Below are 24,696 nucleotides of genomic sequence, written 5' to 3' on the forward strand. Positions count from 1 at the left end.
ACTTTGATGCATAGATGCAGAAGGTCATGAACTCTCTCACTGTTTTGTTTTTGAAGAGCGGTTTTTGGTGGGGCGTGTAATATTTGTGTGTGTGTTGTTTTTGAGAAATTACCGTAAGTGCGACACTGTCAGTGCTGCTTTTGCAGTGATCTGAATTTTTGAGTCGGGCCTTAACACTACAGCGATTGTTAATTGAGCCCGATTCCGATTTTCGCATGGTACGATTTAATCGGTGTAAAAATATAAACAAATAGAAAATTATAACATATAAAACAACTTTTCTTGCTGTAATATGTGAATGTGTTTAAAAATAGATATTAAAGGCGCTATTATTGTTCAAGCTTAAGCCCTACTGCCCCAACTTTTTTCTCATTCGAGTTACTAGTCTTTTTTTTTTTTTTTTGCCTTGTGTTGCAAGATAAAATTTAAGTTGCGAGCTTCAAAATATATCCCTGAAAAATGGAGCCATTAAGTACTGTTACCTGCCCCTTCAATTATTGAACAGGACAAACAGTTGGACACTCATACAAAATGAGAACACTCTCAAGGAGCTGCTGTTGGCCTGCAACTCACACTCAGACACTCAAAAATAGACAAACTGACGCAAGCTTCTAATGTCACTCACTAGGCCACGCCCCTTAAAGGCAGACGTCAATTAGAAATACGACGGCATGTGCACGGTGCCGCATTTATTTTTGTTGCTGCAATCGATGTAATGGCATTTCAATTCATTTCAAAGCGGAATGTGGATTTATTATAATACGAGGTCGGTCACAGACGGAATTAACCTCATAAGTTATTCACAATGCTCTGAAAACTTTCTGGAACGAAAACCCACAAAAAAAACTCCATCATTCTAAGACCGCCTCTCGTTATCTCCCCTCACTACGTCCCTGCTCTCTTTTTGCAACTCCTCACCTGACCATTAAAAGCCTCGCCCGGGGATGAGAGCGATGGACTGCGGCGAAGCAGAGTGGGAAGAAGTAGTTAAAAACCACAAGTGGGCACGGGAGAATTTAGGTGTGGAGATGCCTGGAGGAGCATTCTGTTTTTCAAACATCCCCTCTGTATATTTATATGCGCGCAGGCACGCTGTATTTGAATCGGTAATGAGCTTCAGGAAGCTGGCTTATCTCTCTCCCACTTGCACCGGCTCTCACTTCCTCCTCCCACTCGATCTGCCAGTCAGTGTCCGAGGATAAATGTTGCCCAGCGCTATTCCGCCTCTGCCTGAAGGAACTGCCTGAGAGCTTATTGCCCTTAAACGCTAATCGCTGACTGACGTCTGCTACCCATCAAAATACAATGTATGCTGTCAAGCTCCTCCTACTTGTATCTCCCTGGTTCATGCTCACGATGGATTTGCAAAGGCAGGTATAAAGCGAGGATGACATGACTTTTCCTTGTCTAGATAGGCTTGTTACTTTTCTAACCTCAGAGGATCGTGATGCAATGAATCCCAATATATATTTATATATAAAAACAAAAATCACGAGTTAAAATCAACAGTGTATGAGAACTAAAATCAATGTACTTTTTGACTTCTATACCCGTCAATGGCAGTGAATGAGTTAATTAAGACCATGGGGGTCTTTTTACAAGGCGGCAAAAACAAGGACAGCGTTGGTATGGCGGAACGTGAAAAAGTGAGTTTCTTAACCATTGCCTCATTTAAGAATTGTTTGATGCTCTCAGCTACAAAAATTATTTGTGCCATTGCGTTGTGTGCTGGCCCAAAAAACAAGCTACTGGCGTTCTAAAATGTAATTTTCTTTTTTGTAGTTGTTATCATTAGCTAATTTAGCATTTTAAGTTACTTTCTTTGTAATATTAGCAAAGCTTTTGAAATACACAACTGTCTTCTAAAGTGAAGCCCCCCTCGATCTGTATTCATTTATTTCCGTTCCAGACAGTCTTTACAGATTGCCCCATATACTTCTCATAAAGGTCGCAGCCCATGGCTAAAATTTTTTTTGCATTGCAAGAGATGGTCAGCTTGATCCATTGTGAGTCTATTCCCCAGAGAGTTACCGTACGATTTCTCCGAACCGATCCATACTTTTTGCTACACTTTTATTTGATACAGAGCACAATGGCGCTAGACACGCTGCAGTCTCTTAGTCGGTCAGATCAGCCGGTGGACTGTCGCCGAAATAAAGATTTCTCTCCCCCTCTGTTCCCATTTTTTTTTTGAACGCCTTACAAAGCTCCCCGCGGCGCCACTGTTTGTGCTTTCCATCCGAAACAGCGCGAGCATCGAACCCCAGGGTATGTTTTCAGAGTGGATCAATAATGGAAAAAGGGATCCATGTATTATGAATGAAGACGCATTTGTAACCTAGCGCAGAAGCTTGCAGAATGTGCGTTCGCTAACGCACAAGACAAGCGTGCTGATGGACGCACTCGAATGCCTTTCGTGTTGCCTTTTAACAAACCCTGCGCATGTTACAACTATTGTTTGTTGCCGCGTTTGATGCAGCCGGAGTGAATTGTTGCACCGTTTTTCTTACCGGTCGCCACATCGCATGGCGATCGGGCTTGTGAGTTACTGTGGTCGTCGAGGCACCTGCAGCTGATTAAACGAGCACAAAGCGGAGGGAACATGAAGTAGGATCTTCTCAAACGGTTTCGTGTCAACTAGCAACTAGCAAATATTTGTCCCAACAATTAAACATTACCTGATTCCACTGAATGGAATACAGAACAAGTTCAAAAAAAAAAAAAAAAAGAAGCAAACTTTAGCTTAATGATTGTTGTTGTGGACGTGCCAACCTGGTGCGCTGGTACAATTCGTTCAAGCAGTGGCAGTTTCTCGTTGTTACAAAGTAGTGAAAAAATTGGACTGAACGCCAGTTGGAATTTGTGCAGTGTAACTCACAAAATGAAATGATTGTCTACTGTTGAATTCGCCCTGTTACTGTGCTCGTAAGTCATTTGAGTTGTTTCTCAAGTTTTGAGTGAGGTCCCCTGTCACCATTAGTGGCGTTCTATCTGAAATTTGGCTCTTAAAATAAAAAAAATCAATCCAGCAGCAGCCTGTAATTCGGAAAACTCGTATGTTGGTGCACAAGGTACGATTGTAGGGTCATATTAAAGTATTATCACAATGGGCGACGAAGTCTTGCGTTCTCGTCTGGCTTCATTCAAGGTCGCTAATGTTCGCCAGACGCTCGTCAGCCTCTAGTTCTCTTGTCGCAACGACATTTTGAACATGTTAAATTATTTTAAAACCTTTTGTGACCGTTTTTTTTTTTTTTTAGCAAGCAAATAATTCAAGTTATATCCCATTTGCATTTGTCATTAAAATTATTTTTCACACTTTTTAACAGAACTGGGCACTTGACCCTTTTTTGCCGGTCTGTCCCCCCCCCTCCTTTTGCGTTCCCCCTTCAAAAACAAACCAAAAAAAAAAAAAAAGCGTCCGTGCATGATGGCATTGCCGGAGAAATGCTAATGACAGAGTTTATTTAAAGATCGTTAGCCAGCTAATTTAGTGTTCAAATGCTCTTATCTTATGGGCTCATTACGGTCTTTTTCGTCTCCTTTTTCTTCATCACATTCTTCTTCTTTCTTTTTCTCCACGAGCATGCCCAATGTGTCTTGTTTTATGTTGATCACACGTCGCGCTGCCAACTGTACTGCTTTATTCAACTTCTCTGTCGCTACTACTCCACATATCACATTGAACAACATAATTTTTCATTTCCCCCCGCGTAACATGAGCCAATCACCTTCGTGAGCACTTCAGGGACCACATGGAATATTTAAACTCATATACTTGATCAGTTTATTTCGACATAAATTTGTGATTGGATTAAAAAATGCAAACAAACTGATCTGGGTGTAGGATTTTTTTCCGTGTTCGAGGTTCTTGTCCTCTCCTGAACTTTGACTCCACTTTCACTCTACTCCACTTACCTTGAACCATTCATTTCTTCCCTCACACCCTCCCGGTCCAACCCATGACATTCCTTTCTTGCAGTGGAATATGCCGCTACCCAGGGAGGGCCTCTGATTTCACACTCACAAGTTCAAGTTCCTCAACATTTAGTCTTCTAAGCCCTTCCTTTTTAAGGAAACACCCACTTGTGTAAACTGCTCGTTTGATTTATTCTACAAACATATCAGCGGATCTTTTATTGCTGTGGAGGGCAGAGGGCATGCCCACAAATATACCCTCATTGATAAATTATCGTGCAAATATTAAACGACCATATTTGACGTAGACTGCTTCCTTTGCCTCTGTGCCGTCGGCGTGTGATCTGACGGCGAATATTCCTGCGAGCGAGTCGCCGGCTTTTGGTTGGACCAACCAGCTGTGAGATCCTCTGGAAAAGAGCAGCTTGTAGGAATCAAAGCGTGAAATGAGTTTCAAAGCTGTGTGTTTGGGAAACACACTGTGGAGGAGGTTGCTAGAAGGGTCACTTATGGGATTTGTTTATTACAGAGGTCTGGTTTTATTTTTAGCCCCGAGAGGTGAAGAGGAGTCTATTTTTATCTGAATGATGGAGGTAGCTGCCAGTCAATATGCAACAACCTCTTATTGACATGCAGCTGCCTATGAATTCTATGCAGTAGCAAACCGAATGGAAACACTGCCTGCATCTGAAACTACCGTTTTACGGGAGAGGTTTGCTTTCTGTGAACGCAAGAACCGGCGAGCCTTTTAGTTTCAATTCTCTTGCTTGGTTGCCCTTCTCTTTCTAATCTGTCCTGGTGCCATATAACAAATGACGACATTAGACAATTGACACCAGCTAAACTCATGAACATACAGTCGAGGGGGAAAAAAAGGTTTTTGATTGGCGGGCCACAATGGGTTCTAAAGTTTGTCAGAGGGGCTGGACAACAAAAGCATTGCAACAATATATATGTCTTTGAAAAACCACGAGCATTTAGAAAATAAAACATTAACAAGATTTATTCATTTAATTTTTTTCAAGTTCGGCGGGCCAGATTAAAACGTCTAACGGGCCGCATGTGGCCCCCGGGCCGTAGTTTGCCCATCCTTGTTTAATCAATGAATTAATCAAACCTGGTTTGGTGTGAAGCAGGAGTTGTGGATTAAAAGTTAAAGAGGTCCAGTTGAACAAACTTTCATGTGGCATCTTGGACATCATATTATTTTATATGCACGATAACAAATATTTTATCATTACCAATTGACTGTCCAATGAAAATACAATACATAAGATACAATAATGTCATAGTCAATATTATTGTTGATTTTCACACTGAACTGGAAGGAAGGACCATTGCTTATAAATAAGTCATAATAAAGTTTCTGAAAATGTAAACTTTTATAGGAAAGTGAAAATGAAAAGACAGACATGAAGGTCAGCATTTGGAGTTGCTACTGTTTACTAATGCTAATGCTAAATCTGTGTGAACTATTATTAGCAGCTCTACATCCAGCGTTAACACATTTTCAACCTGTTTTCTTGTTTCAAAACACATTATTTGCTTACTCTGAACTTTCTTCGGCCCACTTCGCTCCTCACCGTTTGTCTGCCTCGCATCAATTTGATTGCGGCAAGTAGCAATGCCCGTGATTGGCTTAATTTCCTGCGTGCACACATTTACAACAATCATGGCCGAAAAGATGCCAGACAGCTGCACTTGAGACTGCACTTTAAGAGAACGTCTAATCTCAACCTTGGCCAAGATAATTTGACAAGAAGTAATTTTTATTGTACGCTTAGAATCTGCATAGTACAGACTCTTATTTTATTCCTCCTTCGTGGGATCAAATATTTTCATATGGACAAAATTGTGCAGACACAATCGAAATGCAATTTTATTTATTTATTTATTTATTCAAGAGCTATAAATTTCCTGATTTTCACTTCCTGTAGGTATAGGTTTTTTTTTTTTTTTTTGTAGGCAAATTGTGGCGCTCAGGTCCCGCTATAATTATATCTGTTTTATTCATTTGGCCATTTTTTTTTTTAAATGACATTGGTTAATTGATTACGACAAAAATCATTAATCAGTAGATACATGAATAGTATTGACCACATGTGCATTTGGCTTTTTTTTTATGTGGTCCATCTGTCAACTTACAAAACTAAAAGTGGACTTTGCGCTCAAATGTTTGCCCAGCGTTGGTGTGTCTGGTCATGATTCCCTGTATTCACTTTCCCATGTGGCCAAAGGACCTAATGTATGCATTTGAGGCTATATCTGTCTCACCGGCTCTCTCATAAATCATGCAGGAAGCATAGATAATGGATGGCGTTTGTGGTGTCTCTAGCCTTTCACTGCTTACTGGACAGACGGATCTATTTGCATGACCTATATTTACCAGCGTGCCATTGTGCTTCCAGTGAGTGGGACATCAGACGAGCATGTTGGCTTCTTATCGGATGAGTGTCTACTGATGTTTACTGTGTATGACACTGTGATTGCTCTAAAATTTTAAAGCCCGTGGTTTAGGATTTTGCTTAACTGGGCAACTGAAACTGTGGTATGTTGCATACGTTGAAGGTATCGGATTAATGAAATAGCTCCATTGATGGATTTTGTTAATCTGACATTACATTGTATGGATTAAAGGTTCTTTGATGACATTAAAGGATAAAAGTAGAAACAATATACTGTACAAACCACTGTGTGTAAATATGCATGATGTAACAGATTGTACAGACAGGAACATTTGTTTACATTTCCTGGATGGATTATATGAAATGTTCCGGCGTTAAGGTGGCCCTGCTAGAAACGGCACTGGCCCTGATTTAAAACAATACTTAACAAAATTCACGAATGTATATTTCGGCCTACTATTGGATGAAGTGGTGAAAAATGTAGTCTGGGTGGCCAAAATGCATGCGAGTACTCCAGGCAGCCACACACACAAAAAAAAAACACGCTCTCAGCTCCGAAGCATATTGTTTGTGTGATTTAAAACAATACTTACCAACATGTATAATTAGATATAGCCGGTAGGCCTTCCTGTAAATAAAAAAAGTGAAGCGTGTGGACTCTGTGGCCAAAAATGCAGGTGAGTACATAACACACCATCTGCATTGATTTGTGCACAATGGGGGTAAAAAAAAAAAAAAAAAAAGCAATAATGATTGAACAATTGACGTGGATAATACTCAATGTACTACATATTTAAAAAAGCAAAAACATTAATTTATTCAATTTCTATTGGCCTGGTTGGGCCAGCATCAGTGAACTGTGGATGGCCCAAGGCCATTGGGCCACCATTAATGTCGCTTGACGTTTGGTTCATTGAAGACTAAATGAAATTGTTCATAGTTGTGAATGATTGTCTATATGTGCCTTGTGATTGACTTGCGACCAGTTCAGGGTGTACCTTAACTAATAAGTGTGCCAAGGGTGTCATAGTGAAAGGAAGCCAAGTGAAAGCAAGAGAACAGCCAAGATGTCTAATCAAATATGCCAAATTGGTGTATAACATTGTGTTGTTTTTTTGTTGAAAGCTGGAACAGGTTGTCATTTTGGAAATGTTATTGCTAAACGCGCTGGCAGGCCGTGCATTTCACACCTCGACCTTCAGTGAAGTCCTACTTTGTTGGACTTGAATTAATCCATCTAAGAATACCATCATTTACGACATCACGGCTGGAGAAATAAAATACAGACACACTTACGCACTACTGGGTGTTGGACGACCTCATCACACGAGAGTGAGCTTCTCTTGAAAGGTCTCTCTTGAAAATGGCCTTGAAAAAAAAACGAGAATATATTTTAGATTTTCCAACGGTCGCCGGGTGATTGCCGGATCAACGAACACGTTCACACCTTCAACATAAGGCCTGTGAGAAAGCTCACTGTAACCAACTCGTGATCTGATTGGCTATCGCAACTGTCTATCAACTGGAAGAGCCCGTTCACTCACACTGCACAGACGCTTACATGGTTTATTCTGAAGTCCTTGGACGAATATTACCTGCTGCTGGTACTATGAAATCTGCCTGGCAACACACGCTAGCTGAATTGTCATTGGATAAAAACTCTTACCTAAAAATATAACTTTGGGATATAATATGACATGAATGTGAAGACTTAAATTGAGTTACGAGATGGTTACTCATACTGCTCTATGAGTTTACGAAAGCAATAAATCAACACTGCTCTGTGTGTGTCATTTACTCTTCCAAAAAGAGGAGAAGTTGTCTACGCTACTGTTAGCATGCTAGAAGCTGGTTAGCCATGAGCTAGCTAAAATGGCTTGTTGCGCAAATGTATCTGGTTTCTGGTGACTGTCTAATGATGTTCTGTATTTTCCTTGCGCAGGTTAACTTTGTGGCCGGCCAGTTGTTTGCGCTGCTCATGGCCGTGTGGTTCCGTCTCTACCTCCACCCCAGTAAGACCAGTCCATTTGTGAGACACGTCGTGGCCACTCTGCTGGGATTCTATTTGGCTCTCTTCTGCTTTGGCTGGTGAGTCACTCCCCTTGCTGTAAAATACGTGCTATTCTTTAGCTTCCTTCCTTCTTTTCCTTTATTCCTTCCTTCCGTCATACAAACCACTGAGTGCTCACTGATAGTGTTTTCAGGCCATGTTTTGGGTTGATTAAAGGGACAACATCTTCTTGCTCTTAGCCAGAGCAAATAGATTGATCGCATTGTAGCAGAGACCCAATTAGAACGCTGCCGCACTTTAATAGACAATAACAACACTTGGCGGAGTGTCTCAGTGTGGGCGTCCGTGCGTTCACTTGTTTATGAAACAATATTACTGTTTGCATTCAAATCTAGTTTGATCAATGCAACTAATACAGACACACGTTAGCCTCTTTTACAGTTTTCCCTCACAATATCACGGTTCATCATTGGCACCTCCGCTACATTGCGTCCTGGATTTTTTTTAAGCGATCGTTTTTAATTCAATTTGACAACGTCACGGCATCCGCTTTGTCTAAAATGGATCGATACAAAAGACGTTTAATGTTGTTGAAAGCATGCCAGACGATGTTATTCGCAACATTAATAGGCTATAATCCCAAATAGATTGCTGTACCCAAGTAGGCTTTAGAGAGCAAGCATGGGGTGATTTACTTAGCGTTTCAAATTTGCTGTACAAATTACAACTCCACTTTCTGATGTAATCGGATAACGCTTAAGGTACAACCGATACTACTTTCTTATCCATAATTCATATCTTACATAGTGCGTTGCATTTGTCTTATTTGTAAATCAAGTAGTTGCAAACCTAAATAAATACCAGTTGCTCCCAGTTGCCCGCATGCACACATAAATGTAGACGTGTCTGAAGTCAGCTGGGATAGGCTCCATTGACCATGAAAGCGGTGTTTAAAAAAAAAAAAAGCATGAATTGATATCATTATGAGGTGTCGGTTGCTATGCTGTGATTGGATATGACACATTAAAGGTTGAAGAAAGCACATGGTTGGTGGCGTGACTGCTTTCATAATGCATCATTTCCTCATTTTGGAGTCAGTCAGGGTTGAGAAAGCGGGAGATTACAGAAAGAAGCGAGTTGGGGAAGGTTCCCTGCAAATGCTGCATCATCCTTTTTAGTCATAAGACACTTTGACGTTCAGTGTTGGAATTGCCTGTCACATTGAGGACTGGAGTATTAATCATTTAAACAAACGTATTGGGACAGAAATTGTTGGCATATGCCACACTTCTGGGAAGACTTTCGACACGATGTTAGAGTGGCAACCTTTTGTCCATTCATCGTGAAGAAAATTTGTGAGGTCAACGGTCGCTAAATGTTGGACCAGAGAGAGGGCCTGGTTCACAATCTGTGTTCTAGTTCATCCCCAAGGTGTTTGGACGGTTGCCATAGCAACAAACCAGGCTATTAGGGTTAGTGGTCAGTTGTCACGTTCGATGTTGTGGGTGATGACTTAAATATTTTCAAGAAAAATGACCCACTGCGACACTGTTCAATGAAGCACACACTGATTTTTTTTTTATGCCATTTACGCAACGTGTAAAACTTTTTTAGGATGAGAGCTACGCAAGTAACTACAACTCTCTGTCTCTCGCTAATCTGAACATAGAAGTGAATTTCCTTGAATTCTATTTTGTCAGATTTTGGTAAAAGGTGTACTTCAATAATAATTGGTTAATTATTGATTCAGAAATTCTTTAAGAATTATTTTGATTGTGTGGAATTAAATGAAAATATCTTGAAGCAATTCAGGGATTTATTTGACTGTTACCAGCTGTGCATTCCGTATTTTATTTTTTTTGTGGTCTACAGAAAAAAAATGGAATGTCAGCTCAGGCCTTTTTCCACGCAGATCTATTCAATTTAATACACATGTGTGGAAACAGGAGTTCAGAACATCCCGAGAGACAAAATGTCCTAAACGTCTCCTACACTAAATCTTGGAGGCAAATTAAATTAAATAGGCGTCATGTTCATAAAGAAATAATTCATCAAAAATCCAACAAAATATTCAAACTGATTTTATCACTGATTTCACAAAGTTCTATATTCACACCGCCCGTTACGCAACACAAGTCATGCGAGTGCTATTTGTGCTTAGTGATGTGTCCATGTGACATTATAGTGTATGAAGTGTTGCTACGGGTGAAAATGGTTTTTCATTTTCGTAATGAGCACATAGATTTGTCCTAAAATTTCACCTGAAAAAAATAATGTGTGTCTCCTTTAAATTTAGTTCGTTTTTACGATTTGTGTTCAAATTTGAGATAATTTGAAAACGAATGACCTTTATTAGACTATGCAATTATGCCAAATTCTGTTAGGCTTGCAAAACCCCCCAACCCCCCCCCCCCCCAAAAAAAGAATTGGCGATTATTCCCATTGTAGATCAAAGAAATAGTCACAAGTATATATTTACATGATGTCCTTTATGCAGGTACTCCCTCCATTTCCTGGTGCAGAGTGGTTTGTCCTACAGCGTGATCGTCTTCGCCGGCCTGGAGCACATGCACAAGTAAGCGCTCCTCACGTTTTGCCTGCAGAAATGGCCGCTGGGCGCCTTGGCGAGGGCCCGGGACAAAGCGAGATCAAAGTCGGTGTAGTAGGATCGACCGTCTGCGTTTGTTTGTCTGGCTCTGTTTGAGGCCTACGAGCCAGGGTTACGATGACAGTGATTCTGCCCTGAGGCCTGCGTCTGTGTGATCGCGGTCAGGATACACACGCAAACACGCACGCACACACGCAAGCAATAACACACGCTTTGATGCCGGGATTCAAGGTTATGAGTGCAGGTATAAACAAAGTTTCTCCGTGGGCTGAGCAATGAAAATAGATGCTAACAAAACATTTTTTCAGCAAAGCAGCTGCTCTGATAAAGGAGTCAGCGTGACCATGACCTAAAACAAAGAACAGGATCATGCTGAATGAAGTAAGAAATACTTCACATCAGTCCCACACCGAGAGTTGAACATTTTGCCACTTATGAGTTAATATTTACACAATATCAGATGAGCCCTTTTCTTTTTGCGTTGTCGCGCAACTTCAACCAAGTCACCCCACCTTCACCGCGTTGTCGGCGTTGTTTTACTCGGGGGGGGGGGGGGTACGAGCACCTTGGCAGGAAGTACTGACATGTTCGTGTTTGCCGAAGGTGTTGAACCCGCAGAGGTGTGTCGTCTTTGCATAACAAATGAGGCATTATTGTAGTGGCAGGCTGAGAGTGACTCTGTTCTCAGGCAAGCTCACAGTCAAGTGGGTTACACATTTACCAAACGCACAGACAAATTTGAGCAGTTTGAAACTGGCCTAGCGCGACTCGAGACCGAATACAAATGTTCCCGATGATAGGCATCGTGTTTCACGGCATTCCCGCTCCCCTTTCTCAGATTGAACGTTTATACCTGTTGGACACGTGCCGCAGAATGTTCTCGAACGCTTTCAGTGTTCCAAGTGTGACACCCAGCGCTACCTGCTGGTTAACGAGTGCAAGTACAAATCATGTTAATATTTTTTTGACTTGAGTCCACCTTACACTTGGCTGGAGGTCAAAATGGTTCAGGCACATTGTAGTTTTTCTTTGTGGGAAGCTTATGCCTAATTACATAAAAAAAGAACAAAATCATTACGATTGATGCGAGGACACAACAATTCTCTTTTTAGTTGGATTTGAAGGATTTAGTATACTTGTCTGTATTATAGTTTTTGACAGCAAAGTTGGCGAGGCAAAAGCAAATTAATGTTACACTTGGCATTTTTCAGTGATAAGCAAACAAGGCAGGACTTGACATTGAAGTAGAGCATTTTTTTCTGATAAGCATGATTTCCACCATAAGTTACATTTTTTGGGACTCATTATGTTTTACAATGTAATATGTTACAGTGCACCAGAAAATCTGGCAATAATTGATTGATTTTTATTTTAACCCCCTCGAAATCTTGAAAAAATCTTTTTTTTAATGCTGAATTTTTTTTTTAAGGGGGAATAATCTCTGAATCCAGGGTTGCAGAGTCGTTTAAGTTGATCTGTGACCAAGCTCTGACTGAATTTTCTCATATCTCAAATCAATTTTCTCGAGTGAAATCCATTGAAATGCCATTTATCCATTCCCGCCAACACAACAAAAAGCATTTAAAAAAATATATTGATGTGTTTAAAAAATAAATAAATATATAAATAAATATCAGAGTATTGTTTGAAAACACATACGGGAATGTAAAGCTTTCAACATAAAATTGGATAGAAAGGTGTGCAGATATATCTGAACACGAGGGCAGGATGGATTCCTGGATTCCTTTTTGTACATAATGCCGGTTGTAATAATTTGACCATTTATAGATTTGCTAATTTATAGAAGCTTCACTCTATAGTATGTTTTCATCTGTGACCAGAAATGTATCTATTGCAACTTTTACATGACAGTTTTGCGTGTTTTCTTGGTGTTCTTGGTGTTTTCTAAATTTCTGATAAGTAAATATCGATTTTTTTTTCTTGTGTGTTCAGAGAGGCACATTGTGCTCCACTCTCAATAATTTCCGAACGCAGCCTGCCTTCTAAACCAATCAGCAGCTTGTGCTTGAACTGTTTCCATCCGGACTGCCTGACGCACAGGCGCACCATACAACGCGCATCAAGACCCTCGTTTTGGCGCGTTCTAAATAACCCAACGGCACATTTTAACAACATTCTCAGTTTCCTCAGAGTTGGAGTGAAGTCCGAATGTGCCACAGAGCTTGTCGGCGCCAAACATTTCCAATCCTTCATTGTGGTTCGGAAATTAATGTGAGTGGAGCGCGCTATGTCTGCACCACGGCAGCAAATTAAGACAAGGATGATGAAACTCTGGCTAATAAGTACGTCATACTTTCTATCTTAAAACGGCTTTCCCTAACTAGAATCCGTTCTATTCTAGCCAGATTTTAGTTGCCATGACGATTGCTGTACTTCCGGCGTAAGGGTTCCTTCGTCGTCATTTAAAAGAAGACGGGTATGACGGACAAAACAGCAGCAACTGGAGTCATGGCAGTTAGCCATTTTAAGATATATTTTTTTTAAAGCTAAACTTATTATCCGACGTTTCGTCATCGTCGTCCGCTGCCAGGGTGCAAAGTTTGCTCTGCTTACATTAAATTATGAACATAGCCGATAATCAACAGCTCAGTATTTAATCTTCGTTTTGCATTCTAATGTTACATTATTAATGTAACGTGTGTTTAGAAGGGTGGGATTCATAAAGACTTAATAGAGGCATTAAAAAAAAATAAAATTAAAAAATCAAACCACTTTGCTTATTTCGCCTATTGCGGGTTAAACACCTCAAGTTTTAGTTTTTCTGTACAGATGATCTTAAATGATGATAAGCAAAATCAGACATTGTGCGCATCATCTGTTAGGTGTCATCCCAATTTGGTGGTGGGAGCGTTTTATTTTTTTGCCCGACCAGTCATCACTTGAAGATTTAGCCTCTCACTGGCAAACTGGCACGCGGACAAGTTGTGCCCGGTAGGAAGGAGCAGTGACGTCAGCTGCTGCGACCTTATTCCTCCCGTCGCTCTCACCTCAGCTGCTCAGGCGAGACCGAATATTCAATCATATTCCTCCGTTCAGGAAACCTCTTTGGCATTTCAGTGAGGCGTTGGATTAATGCACTGATTTGATTGGCGTTGGGCCTGATTTGCAGATAACCTTTGGAACAGTCCCTCTTTGTGTCGCAAGCTGCTAGATGTGACATCATGTGACTTTGGCGTGGAAGCTGCGAAGCATACAGTGTGAATTACTGCATCACAGCTGCTAGCAGAGCAGATGGAAATTTTCTCCGCATGTATTTGAGAGGACACGGTGGTGTTGGGCTTCGAGGCATTTGCTGCGTGTGCGCGTGCGTGTGGGGGTGTGCGTGCGTGTGTGTGTGTGCGTGCGTGTGTATGTACAACCTGTCAGTGCTCAAACGCACATTTTAGGCTCTTTTGTTTGGGTGTGCATGCTGCTCAAGCGCACGTGTCCGGATCCTTAATGCAAATTACACCAACACAAGTCAGATGTGGATAATGGTGGAATCCCTGTTGGGCCTTCTGCAAACATAGCAGCTGCACACACAATCATGAAAAGCGCAGTTGTATGTGACAGGGGACAAATGGGATCATGAAGAGGATTAAAAATGCTTGTGTATGCAAATACTTGGTGAGCTGCTTATACTCAAATTTACTGCAGTGTATCATATAGTCCAACAAACATTGTCATTTATCCAACATAATCTACATGGACGCCCGGCCACTATGAAAGTTTTCCCTTTACAAAGATGCGTATTGTAGTTACAGTTTTGATTGACGCTGTCAGAAAGGCATGATCTGATGATGTAAATTGTCAGCTCGTGACTGGTTGGCCATCAGTCCAGATTCCAGAATGTACCCGGCTTCTCGCCCCAAATCATCTGAGATAATCTCACAAAATCAGGAATAGTGCTGTAAAAAATAGATGATGAGCATCGTAGTTTTTAGTTAAAAAAAAAGAAATGAAAAAAAAAAAACACCGTAGATGCAGTTCTATAAACACACAATCACTATATGAACGTCAGTGGAACTTGACCAAGACATACCTGAATTTTATTATCAAACCTCATGAACCACCATTTCATTACTCAGGAAAGCATTAAGAAAAAAAAAATATTTTTCTCCCACAATGTCACCAATTATTCATCCTTCTTCATGTCCAAATTGTGGGTGTGTCCCACCTGCGGCAGTTCCATAAAGGTTTTAGCAACCAACGCCCAAAGGGTAGTACAATAAATAATCAGTTTCGTGGCAGCATTTAAGATTAATTAGACCACGTCAGATCTTGTTCATCTTGTTTGTGCAGCTGTAGCTGATGAGGTGGCCTGTGAGTGCATTTCCCCCATAATTTTATGCAACATCCGAAGTTACATTATATGGGATTGGATTTAGTAAAACAAATTACACCAAAAATAAGATCTTGATTCACATTTTTATGAATTACGTAACATAGCATATCATTGAACATGTTAAAAAGTATCGACTACTTTGCTTTAACTCCCCGTAGACACAGCTAGACACCACTGAATATTTAAGGTGTAAGTAAGAATCAATGGTGTGGTCTTTATTTGTGTTGTTTTCAGAGGGCCTGAGCTATAACGAGACCGTCTAATTTTGACTTATTTATCTACCGGTAGATTTACTCCTCCCACATAATTTTAAACACAATCAAAAACATTGGAACACTTAAATGTATTAAAACAAACGTTTTAGGTATTCTTTAACACCTGTTCCCTCTCTCTTACTGTCAAGAAATGAAAGGCAGTCATATAACGTCTCTTTGAGGAAATCAAAAGACTTTCCGCTTGTATAATTCTCCGGAAAAAGCCACGCATGCTTGACTCAGTCTTTCTGTCACTATCCAGACATAAAATGAAAGAGAAATGAGCTATGTATATTTTCAACCCCAAAATGTTCAGCTAGCTTAATGCTAACATATAAGGCAAGACAGGCTAACGGAAAATAACGCACGTTATGGTAATTCTAAACCTTCTTGTTGATTTGATGCATGTTTCCACACGATGTGGTACAACATTGAAGACGCATAACCCTAAATTTGGACTGTAAACCTCCACTTTGGCTATTGGGACCGATCCCTGTCGCTAATAGCTAAAATCCGCAAGTAACTGACGCCCCAACTGAAAAGATTTATACTGCACTGTAATTGCTGCTCGATTCCACAAGATGGTGGCTACATTTGTGTAAATGAAGCCTTAACTCATTTCCTTGTCATCAGGAAAAGATGGTAGCTTCAAAGTCTGCAACAATGAACCGTGAAAAAGTGTGGCTTTACAGTACCAGGCAGCTACTGCGGTATGTCCAAATCGACAGTAGTGAATATGAATTGGTAACCAATCATACACATTTTAAGGGCTGGTGTGAGAGTATATTTTGTGTGTCGTTATGATCGTAAAAACACGCCACGCTTGAGTCGTCTCGGTCTCTGAGCATGATGATCACCATCGCTTCAGGTTGCTGCCTCTTTGGACTCGGTCATTACGAGTGCTGCGAGGGTTTCATTTTATGAGCTAAGAGTGCAGCGGTTGAGGTGACGTGGTATCTTCTCTAATCTTGGTGGAATCAAAAGGATGTGTTGTGTCTTTTCTCCCGTCCTGCTCTGGCTCCGGACGACGTGTTGTGTTCCTTCTGAGAGCAGCACAATCCTTTTATTGTTTGAAGCAGGGGGGATGCTAGGTCGCTAGCACTTGGACTGTGCTCAGTCCACCCACAGACTTTCTCTCTTGTTCTGCCTTGGCTTTTTGTTTTTGAAAGCTTTTGCTTGTTTGCTAACAGTGGCACATTGTTGGAAGCTCCTGTGGCCTTTTGTCCAGTTCTTGAGCATTTCCATAGTGATGCCTTGTTGTGGAGGTCATTGTCTTTTGTTCTTCACCATTGACTAATAAGGATTAATAGTGTATATTAAATTTATTTCTGAAGTTAGATATCACATGATATACGATGGACAAAAGTCAAGTTTATCAAGAAACACGTTTTAACTGTAGCCCACAGTGAATGGGGGATAAAGAGGATTCCTGTGTCACAACCTGTTTAGATTATGTTCAGATTTTGTGTGCTTGAAACAAAAGAGAACATTTTTGGCCCGTGTGGACTTATACAAGTACTGTTTTGGTCTTACGGAATCCCTATCTTCCATACCTTTCAAAAGTTAAAACAGTCTCATTTAAAGGTGAAAAAATTCATTGATTAATCGGCAAGCAATCAATTACCGAATTAATCTGTAATTATTTTGATAATCGATTCATCATCAAAGAGGCCTTGTTTGGCTTAAAATTGTCTTATTTACATCCTCCAAACTGTAAATATTCTCAGATTTCTGTTGTCCTCGATAAAAGCAGACTTTTTATCTTTGTCTTGAATCTTTGAAAAATAATGATGAATAACTAGTAACTGAATCTTAAATAATTTGTTTGTCTATCTTTTTGCTCTGTCCATATGAAATAATGTCTTTTTTTTAAATATAGGGATGGAAAATGACCACACAAGTCATCACACAAAAGTTGCTCTGTGCTGTCTAGATGTAAATATAATGAAATAAAAGCTCGATTTCTGAACTTTTAGTGCCGTATTTATGGCTCCGGTAAACAACAAAAAAAAAAGCAACTGACCTTGCCGATCCATTGCTTTTGGATAGAAGGCGACTTACAATGTGGTCTTCTAACATTAATTTATTTTCAATAAATGATCTTGTTTTTGGCCCCTTTTAAAATGGTGACATTAATTCTATGCTTCAAACTACCTTGCTGCAGTATTATGAGTGTGTTGCGTTAGAACGTAAAAGCCCTGACCTCAACCCCCTCAAATCCCACCTTGAGTTTCAACCTCACATGAATAAACTGACAAAAAAACATTCCAATATGGAATTCATCACAGAAAAATTTCCTCTGCATACCTAACAGACAGCTGTCCCAATACTTTTGTTCAGATAGAAAATGTACATTTCCAAAGTCCTGATTCCCATTCATCAAAATAGATGACATTTTAAATTAGAATGTCATGTTCAACTTTGCTGCTTTTCATTACATGGCAGCAAAGAAAGCGTATTGCTTTATTCTCACTTAATAATAAATGAGTTATGATGCCGCTTGAAGCTTTCATCCGTGAGTCGATTCATTCATGCGCTAGTCTCACATAAGACATCAGATAGGAATGTAATAATTTTCTCTCTCTCTCTCTCTCTCTGCACAGGTACTGCTTCATCGTGACGCTTGGCTATTTGATTGTGTGCCAGATCACACGTGTCTACGTGTTTGATTACGGCATGTACTCTGCAGACTTTACCGGGTAAGCATCACACATCGCCTGTATATGATTCTATTGGCGTGACAAGCCAGCCAAACAAAAATGTGTCTGTAGACGCTCAACAAGAAGGCAGGCGCGGTTTGTTCTCTCCACTCTTTTTGTGACAATTCAAGCAGACTGCCTGCACTCGCCACAAGTTGGGGGTGGTTTGTCGCTTGGCAACCGGATCCAAACCAATGCCGACTGTTAGGGAGCACAAATTTCCCTCTTCATCTTCTTGTCCTTCTTATTAATCCCCCAAAGGCAGAATTTATTTATTTTTTTTATGTGTAAGATATATTGGGACCTGACGGTTGAACACAACACGGTTGTGCCATCCATGAAAATTCTTTATTAGTCTACTATTGCTAGCTTTAGAAAATGCATATGTCTGGTGTATACTTGCCTATTTATATAAATAGGAAGTAATATATATTTGCACATTATTTATCATCTCATGAAATATTATGTATAAAATGTTTGGACTTTCACTTGAGGTCAGTATTAAACCTTTAGTGGCAGCCACTGGGCAGCATATATGAAACTTGAAATCACTTTCCTGCATAGTGACAAAAATGCACTTAGCTCACTCTACTTCTAAGTGGCTCAATTAAGTCACAAAAAAAAAAGCAAAACATGCTCGAGCTCTCATAAGGCGCACTCAAGTGTTGCTTGGCATGTTACCGTTTCAGGTGAGGTAATGAAAATGAAAAAAATCTAATCAAATAAACAGATAATACTCTGAAATTCTGTTCAACACTTTTTAACTATTCATTTTTTTTTCCTGAAGGGAACATCACAATATAAATCTTGTATGGTCACTATTATTTGATGGGTTCACAATTTGCCAAATGCGATCGTAAAGCAATATTCCACCAGCAAACATGGATTGTCATTTGAAGAGGATTTTTCTCAACAAACATTCAAATAATTATGTTTAACCGGTCGCGTAAGAGATCCAGACAGTGGGCTGAGCCGTTTGTGTCTTCTTGTTTTCATCAGGCCCATAATGGTGATAACACAGAAGATTACAAGCATGGCATTCGAAATACATGACGGTAAGAGAACCACGACTGCCCTTTTTTTTTTTTTTTTTTTTATCCCCGCGTGAAAATGACTAGTTTCTAAAACGGATCACGTGGTCACATTTTCAGGCTAAGGACTAGTGAACCAGCACAAAGAGTATAAATACTGTTACGTAACAAAGCAATGACCCACCACGCTCTCTCACTCTGTTAAACGGTTAAATGGCTGACTTAAAACACAAGTTCCGTTTTGCAAGAGGACACATGCAGTTAAAGCCGGAACATCCGTTACATTTTGGCCAAACAAGGTCGCGTCGCATGATGTCATCGGGCCACCGGGCGACCAGCATATGACGGATTTTTGGAACAAGTATCGTTCTAATCACTGAGGACGATGTGTTATGTTTTCTACATTTTTCTTTGTGGACATTCATTCATGAGGACGGCAGTGCAGGATGAGAACATTTTACACACAAACTTAATGGGTCAGAAATATAAACCGCCTGTTGCCGGGCTTCTCTTTGACAACCTTAACCTCTCAAGACAAACATTTACTCAGCCAGTCGTCAAGACTCGCCGCTTAAAATATTTGTCACCAAGGTGCTGTTGGGAAAGTGCAGCCACCACTTGTATTTGTGGAAGACTCGAGTACTTTGGTCTTGTTTGTCTAACCGTGGGGTGGGCAAACCTTTTGATTGGCGGGCCACAATGGCTTCTAAAATTTGACAGAGGGGCCGGACCAGGAGCAGATGGATGGAGTGTTTTTGTGACCTCACCTCATCGGAGAAAAAAAACCCATTTAATTTTAAAAGAAAGTGAACAAAAGCATTACAACAAAATATGTCTTTGACACACCACAGTATTTAGAAAATAAAACATTAACGAGATCTATTCATTTAATTTTTTTTTCAAGTTTGGCGGGCCGGATTAAAACGTTTAGCGGGCCGCATGTGACCCCCGGGCCGTAGTTTGCCCACACCTGGTCTAACCTTTGCTGATGAGGGTCAGTGACTTGTTAAAAGACTAAGTGACGTCTCGGGGGGAAAATCAGCCCAGATAAACCAAATTTCCCAGCTAGGTTTTTTTCTGATCATGTTTGCTGATCACTTGTTGCAAGGCAGAATTTGTGCCCCTGGTAGAAAACAAACAGGTTCAAGTTCAGCGTTTGAATCTCAGCTCCGGCATTCCTGTGTGGAGTTTGCATGTTGTTGGGTGGGTTTCCAGATGTCTTTCTTTCTTTTTTTTTTTTTCTTTTTTTTTTTACAGCATCTTGTTTTTCAATTTTTAAAATAAAAAAAATAAGTCATTCAAAAGCCAATACTAACAAAACAGAACTATAGTGCTGACTGTTGCATCTTTTGGGCCGGCATGCCCGCACTGCCATGCAGAAATGCAGAAAAGGTCAATCCAAAAACTGCTTTTCATTGTGTATCGTTCATGTGTTTTTTTTTTTGTCTGTTTTTTTAGGTATGGCCAAGCGGGACGGACAACTGACTCCAGGTCAGAAATACCTTGCTATCAGGTATGTGACTCAGGTATGTTTTTACTGCTCTAGATGACAGGACCTAACGTTTGTGCGAATTAAATTGGGATGAAACAGTTTCGATTAATTTTCAAAATAGTATTACTATTTGAATTTTTTCAACATCATATTTAGAGTAATGAGTTGTGTGGTAGGCAATTGATAGCATGACACAGTGTTGCTAACTTTAGCGACTCTTTAAAATAATAATAATAAAAAAATAAACAGTGATGAGCCGAAGATTTTGTGACATTTTCTGGTATTACTCTCTGCCGCTGGCTGATTTGATGACCACCTCACCGTAATTGTAGCTGTATACGCAGATCTGCCTCAAGCTTTAAGCTGGATAAAAAAAAAAAAAAATTGAGTTGTCAAAAAGTAATTTTGAAGCTTCAGTATGTCTAACTGAGGAGTTAAACTCCTATAGTAACAATATGATACCAAAATGGTGCCGGAAGGCCCACATCTCTATTAGGCATGCGACGCATTCCAAGTGCAGGTTTCTCTTTTCCCAAACATTTTGCTGCAGGAGTGAGCACAGCTCCGGGGGGTTCAGCAATGTAAGAAGTAGGTCAGGGAATTAATACGTGACAACATCTTAAACAGAGCAGAGATTACAGGCACTACAGAGCGTGAGTGTGACATCTTGACATGTAAGGAAGGATGAAGTGAGCGGTTTATAGTAAAGTGCAGGTACAACATATTGACAAAAATATTCAGGCACATGGGAGAAGTGAGAAGATTAAAAGATGCTAGAGCAGGTGTGGGCAAACTACGGCCCGGGGGCCACATGCGGCCCCATTAAACGTTTTAATCCGGCCCGCCAAACTTGGAAAAAAAAAATTAAATGAATAGATCTCGTTAATGTTTTATTTTCTAAATACTCTTTAGTGTCCAACACAGATATATTGTTGTAATTCTTTTGTTCATTTTCATTTAAAATTTAATGTTTTTTTTTTTTTTTTTCTCTAATGAGATGAGGTTACCAAAACACTCCATCCATCTTCTCCTGGTCCGGCCCCTCTGTCAAATTTTAGAACCCATTGTGGCCCGCCAATCAAAAAGTTTGCCCACCCCATGCGCTAGAGTGTGGCTGTGAGATTATTATTGTTTTTTTGCTCATTCATCTATATTTTAGAATAACAGCATTGATGGGATTGAGGTCATTGTTAGACATGAATTTCGTCGTAGTCGTCGTTCCCACAGAGCAAAGAGAATATGTGCCTCTGAGTTTTATTTTGACAGAAATGCTCATTTTCGTTAGCCGTGAGTATTATTGAGTAGCATTAAGCTAGTGAACCTTCGTTATTATATTGATTTTTGGGTGTCATTTTTGCTGGTTTTTGAGAGTGACAAGCAAGTTGACAGCAAGCACTTTTTGCAAGTGTGCAAATCAGAGAGAGCTCATGATTACTTTAAGAAGTGTTCTAATAAGTTTAGTGTGTGGGAATTATTTTATATGGTCTCTTTGTTACAAATTTTCCTCTATTATGTGACACCTTTCCATACACAATTATTAATCCATCCATTCTTTCTTTCCGCCTCGCTCTGAAGGCGAATGCCCAGCCTGCTCGAGTACCTCAGCTACAACTGCAACTTCATGGGCATCCTGGCGGGACCGACATGCGCCTACAACGACTACATGGCTTTCATCGAGGGCACATGCTACCAACCGCGTCACCAGGAGAACGCCAACGGCAAGGAGAATGGCAAGCACAAGCAGAGCGAACCTTCTCCGAAGGTACGAGTCGGATTCTACACGCAAGACTACCCAAACGACGAAAGTTGTGGGTTTGATTCTCAGCCCTTGCGACTGTGTCAGAGTGCCTTTGAGCAAGATACTGAACCCTGAGTTGCTCCTGAACCTGTCATTAGTTGGTGAACGAGTGTTAAAGCGCTTTGAGTATGTTGTAGGTAGAAAAGTGCAATACAGTCCTTTTTAAATGTTTCCATACCAAAATGACAGGGAACGCGGTTTTGCCAACTGCGAGACTTTGGTGCCATTTTTAGCAACTCATAGCACCCTCTATTGACTTTTTAAAAGCCACGAGCAATAAATCTAACAGCTTTTTGTGGTGTGGTTGGAGACGGTGTCAAATTTTGTGATATTTTCTCTCCTCGCCACTTAGGATGATGTCATCTCCAAGCTGTGTACGTGCGCCATCTCTCTCGCCATTTACTTGTCGCTGTGTAAGCTGATCCCAGTGGAGCGCTGCATTGATGAAGATTTTATTAACAACACACCCTTCCACCTACAAGTGGTCTACCTTTATCTGGCCATGCTGGCGCTCAGACCAAAGTACTACTTTATCTGGACACTCGGTAAGTTCGATTTGAAACTAATTTGGATTTTGGGCAGGTTTTTTTGCCAGGCTCAGTTGTGTGTGGTGTGCGACATACAGTATATACAGCGGAGTGTAAATTAAATTTGATATAATATGATATAATGGTGACATCTTTACACCCTTGTCTGCTTTAATAAAACACAGTAAAAAATACAGGCTGCAATTCTAAATGATACAGTTTGGGCACATGTGCATGCAGGACGTTTCTTGTATGCGGTATAAAGGCTGCCAGATTACACATTTGACATTCAATAGACAGATATCTATCCGATATAGGCATTAAGTCAAAACTCACCACTTGGACCTGCGATGTAAATCCAGCTCTCCAAATGTTGATATTAGAGCTCCCCCTAGTGGTGTAATCGCTAAGTGCTCCTCCCCTTTGTCGATTCATTGCTGTCGAGTGAATTCTCCAAGCAGGTGAGGTAGCATTCATTTGTGTGATTCCTGTGCAGCTGACGCCATCAACAATGCGGCAGGATTTGGCTTCAATGGCTACAACAAAGATGGTTCCCCGCGGTGGGATCTGATTTCGAACCTAAGAATTCTGGACATTGAGGTTAAATTATTGATTCTCTTGATACTCGATTGAAACAGTCGTGTAACCGCTTGTATTTTCTGGGCTTTCAGTTTGCCACCAGTTTCAAGCTTTTCCTTGACAACTGGAACATTCAAACATCTCTTTGGCTCAAAAGGTAAAAGCACACATATAAAAGTAATTTACAATATATAGCGTCATGTGATTTTTTATTTTTTTTGTTTTGTTTTGGTGCTTTCAATTTTTGATTAATTCAGATGAACATTTTTTTTTCTTCCTAAATTCTCCTCCTCGACCTCAGGGTGTGTTATGAGCGCTGTCCCATCAATCCCACTGCCGCTACCTTCCTGTTGTCAGCAATGTGGCACGGCGTGTACCCGGGCTACTACCTGACATTCCTCACTGGCATCAGCATGACTATGGCGGCACGTGCGGTATGTACACATAACAGTTGTTCCCGCTTGAATAAATTGGACAAATTTAACACCGCAAATTACTCGGCACATCTACACAACTTAATAAAGGTTGCGTCAAAGATTCTTGCCTTTCTTTTGCTTTGCCAAGAGTAAGACGTCACAGATAATCTTGCGTTGACGCATCTCAATAAATGTGGACATTGTGGAAAGCCTTTTTCCAGTCGTTCACTTCAGAAAAGAAGACTCTTTGGATTCACTGGACACAGTGAAATATTTCAGGATTTTATTATGTATGAAATTAGGTAGGAATTTGCCTTCTTGGAAATATTATTTTTTTTGTATGATTTTCACTTGTATGAAATTTTCAATGATATTTTAATGTATTGAGACGTACTTGGCTGTATGCAGGCTTTTCCTCTAATAGTGGGCTGCAACTGTAATAAACACCATACCGCGATTCATTGCCATCCAATAAACACAGTAGCTCAAATAGAGGTTTCCCTCCCCTCTCTCAAAAAATAGTGAAGTACTTCCACTAGTTGCCTGCAATCACCTTTTATCGTGACATATGTTGACGTAGTATACTCCGGAGTTAACTTGAAAGTGCAAATGT

At 40.3% G+C, this 24,696-nt stretch overlaps 1 protein-coding gene across 2 annotated transcripts in view; it reads left to right on the forward strand.

The window, feature by feature from the left end:
• mboat2a (membrane bound O-acyltransferase domain containing 2a) overlaps positions 1–24,696 on the forward strand; it is a 43,223-nt gene that overhangs the window by 12,921 nt on the left and 5,606 nt on the right. For both annotated transcript variants that reach the window (XR_015846588.1, XM_088316130.1), the window contains exons 2-11: positions 8,266–8,411; positions 10,832–10,909; positions 18,145–18,240; positions 19,240–19,295; positions 20,730–20,784; positions 22,339–22,525; positions 22,914–23,106; positions 23,585–23,688; positions 23,760–23,824; positions 23,969–24,101. Coding sequence is in view for 1 of the 2 variants with exons in the window: in XM_088316130.1 (XP_088172256.1) it covers positions 8,266–8,411; positions 10,832–10,909; positions 18,145–18,240; positions 19,240–19,295; positions 20,730–20,784; positions 22,339–22,525; positions 22,914–23,106; positions 23,585–23,688; positions 23,760–23,824; positions 23,969–24,101 (1,113 nt within the window). In the remaining variant the exon portion in view is untranslated. The remainder of the gene's footprint in view (positions 1–8,265; positions 8,412–10,831; positions 10,910–18,144; positions 18,241–19,239; positions 19,296–20,729; positions 20,785–22,338; positions 22,526–22,913; positions 23,107–23,584; positions 23,689–23,759; positions 23,825–23,968; positions 24,102–24,696) is intronic.

This window comes from Idiotropiscis lumnitzeri, chromosome 1 (assembly GCF_059441095.1).
Source record: "Idiotropiscis lumnitzeri isolate Australia: NSW breed Sydney's pygmy pipehorse chromosome 1, RoL_Ilum_1.0, whole genome shotgun sequence".
Classification (NCBI taxonomy): Eukaryota; Metazoa; Chordata; class Actinopteri; order Syngnathiformes; family Syngnathidae; genus Idiotropiscis; species Idiotropiscis lumnitzeri.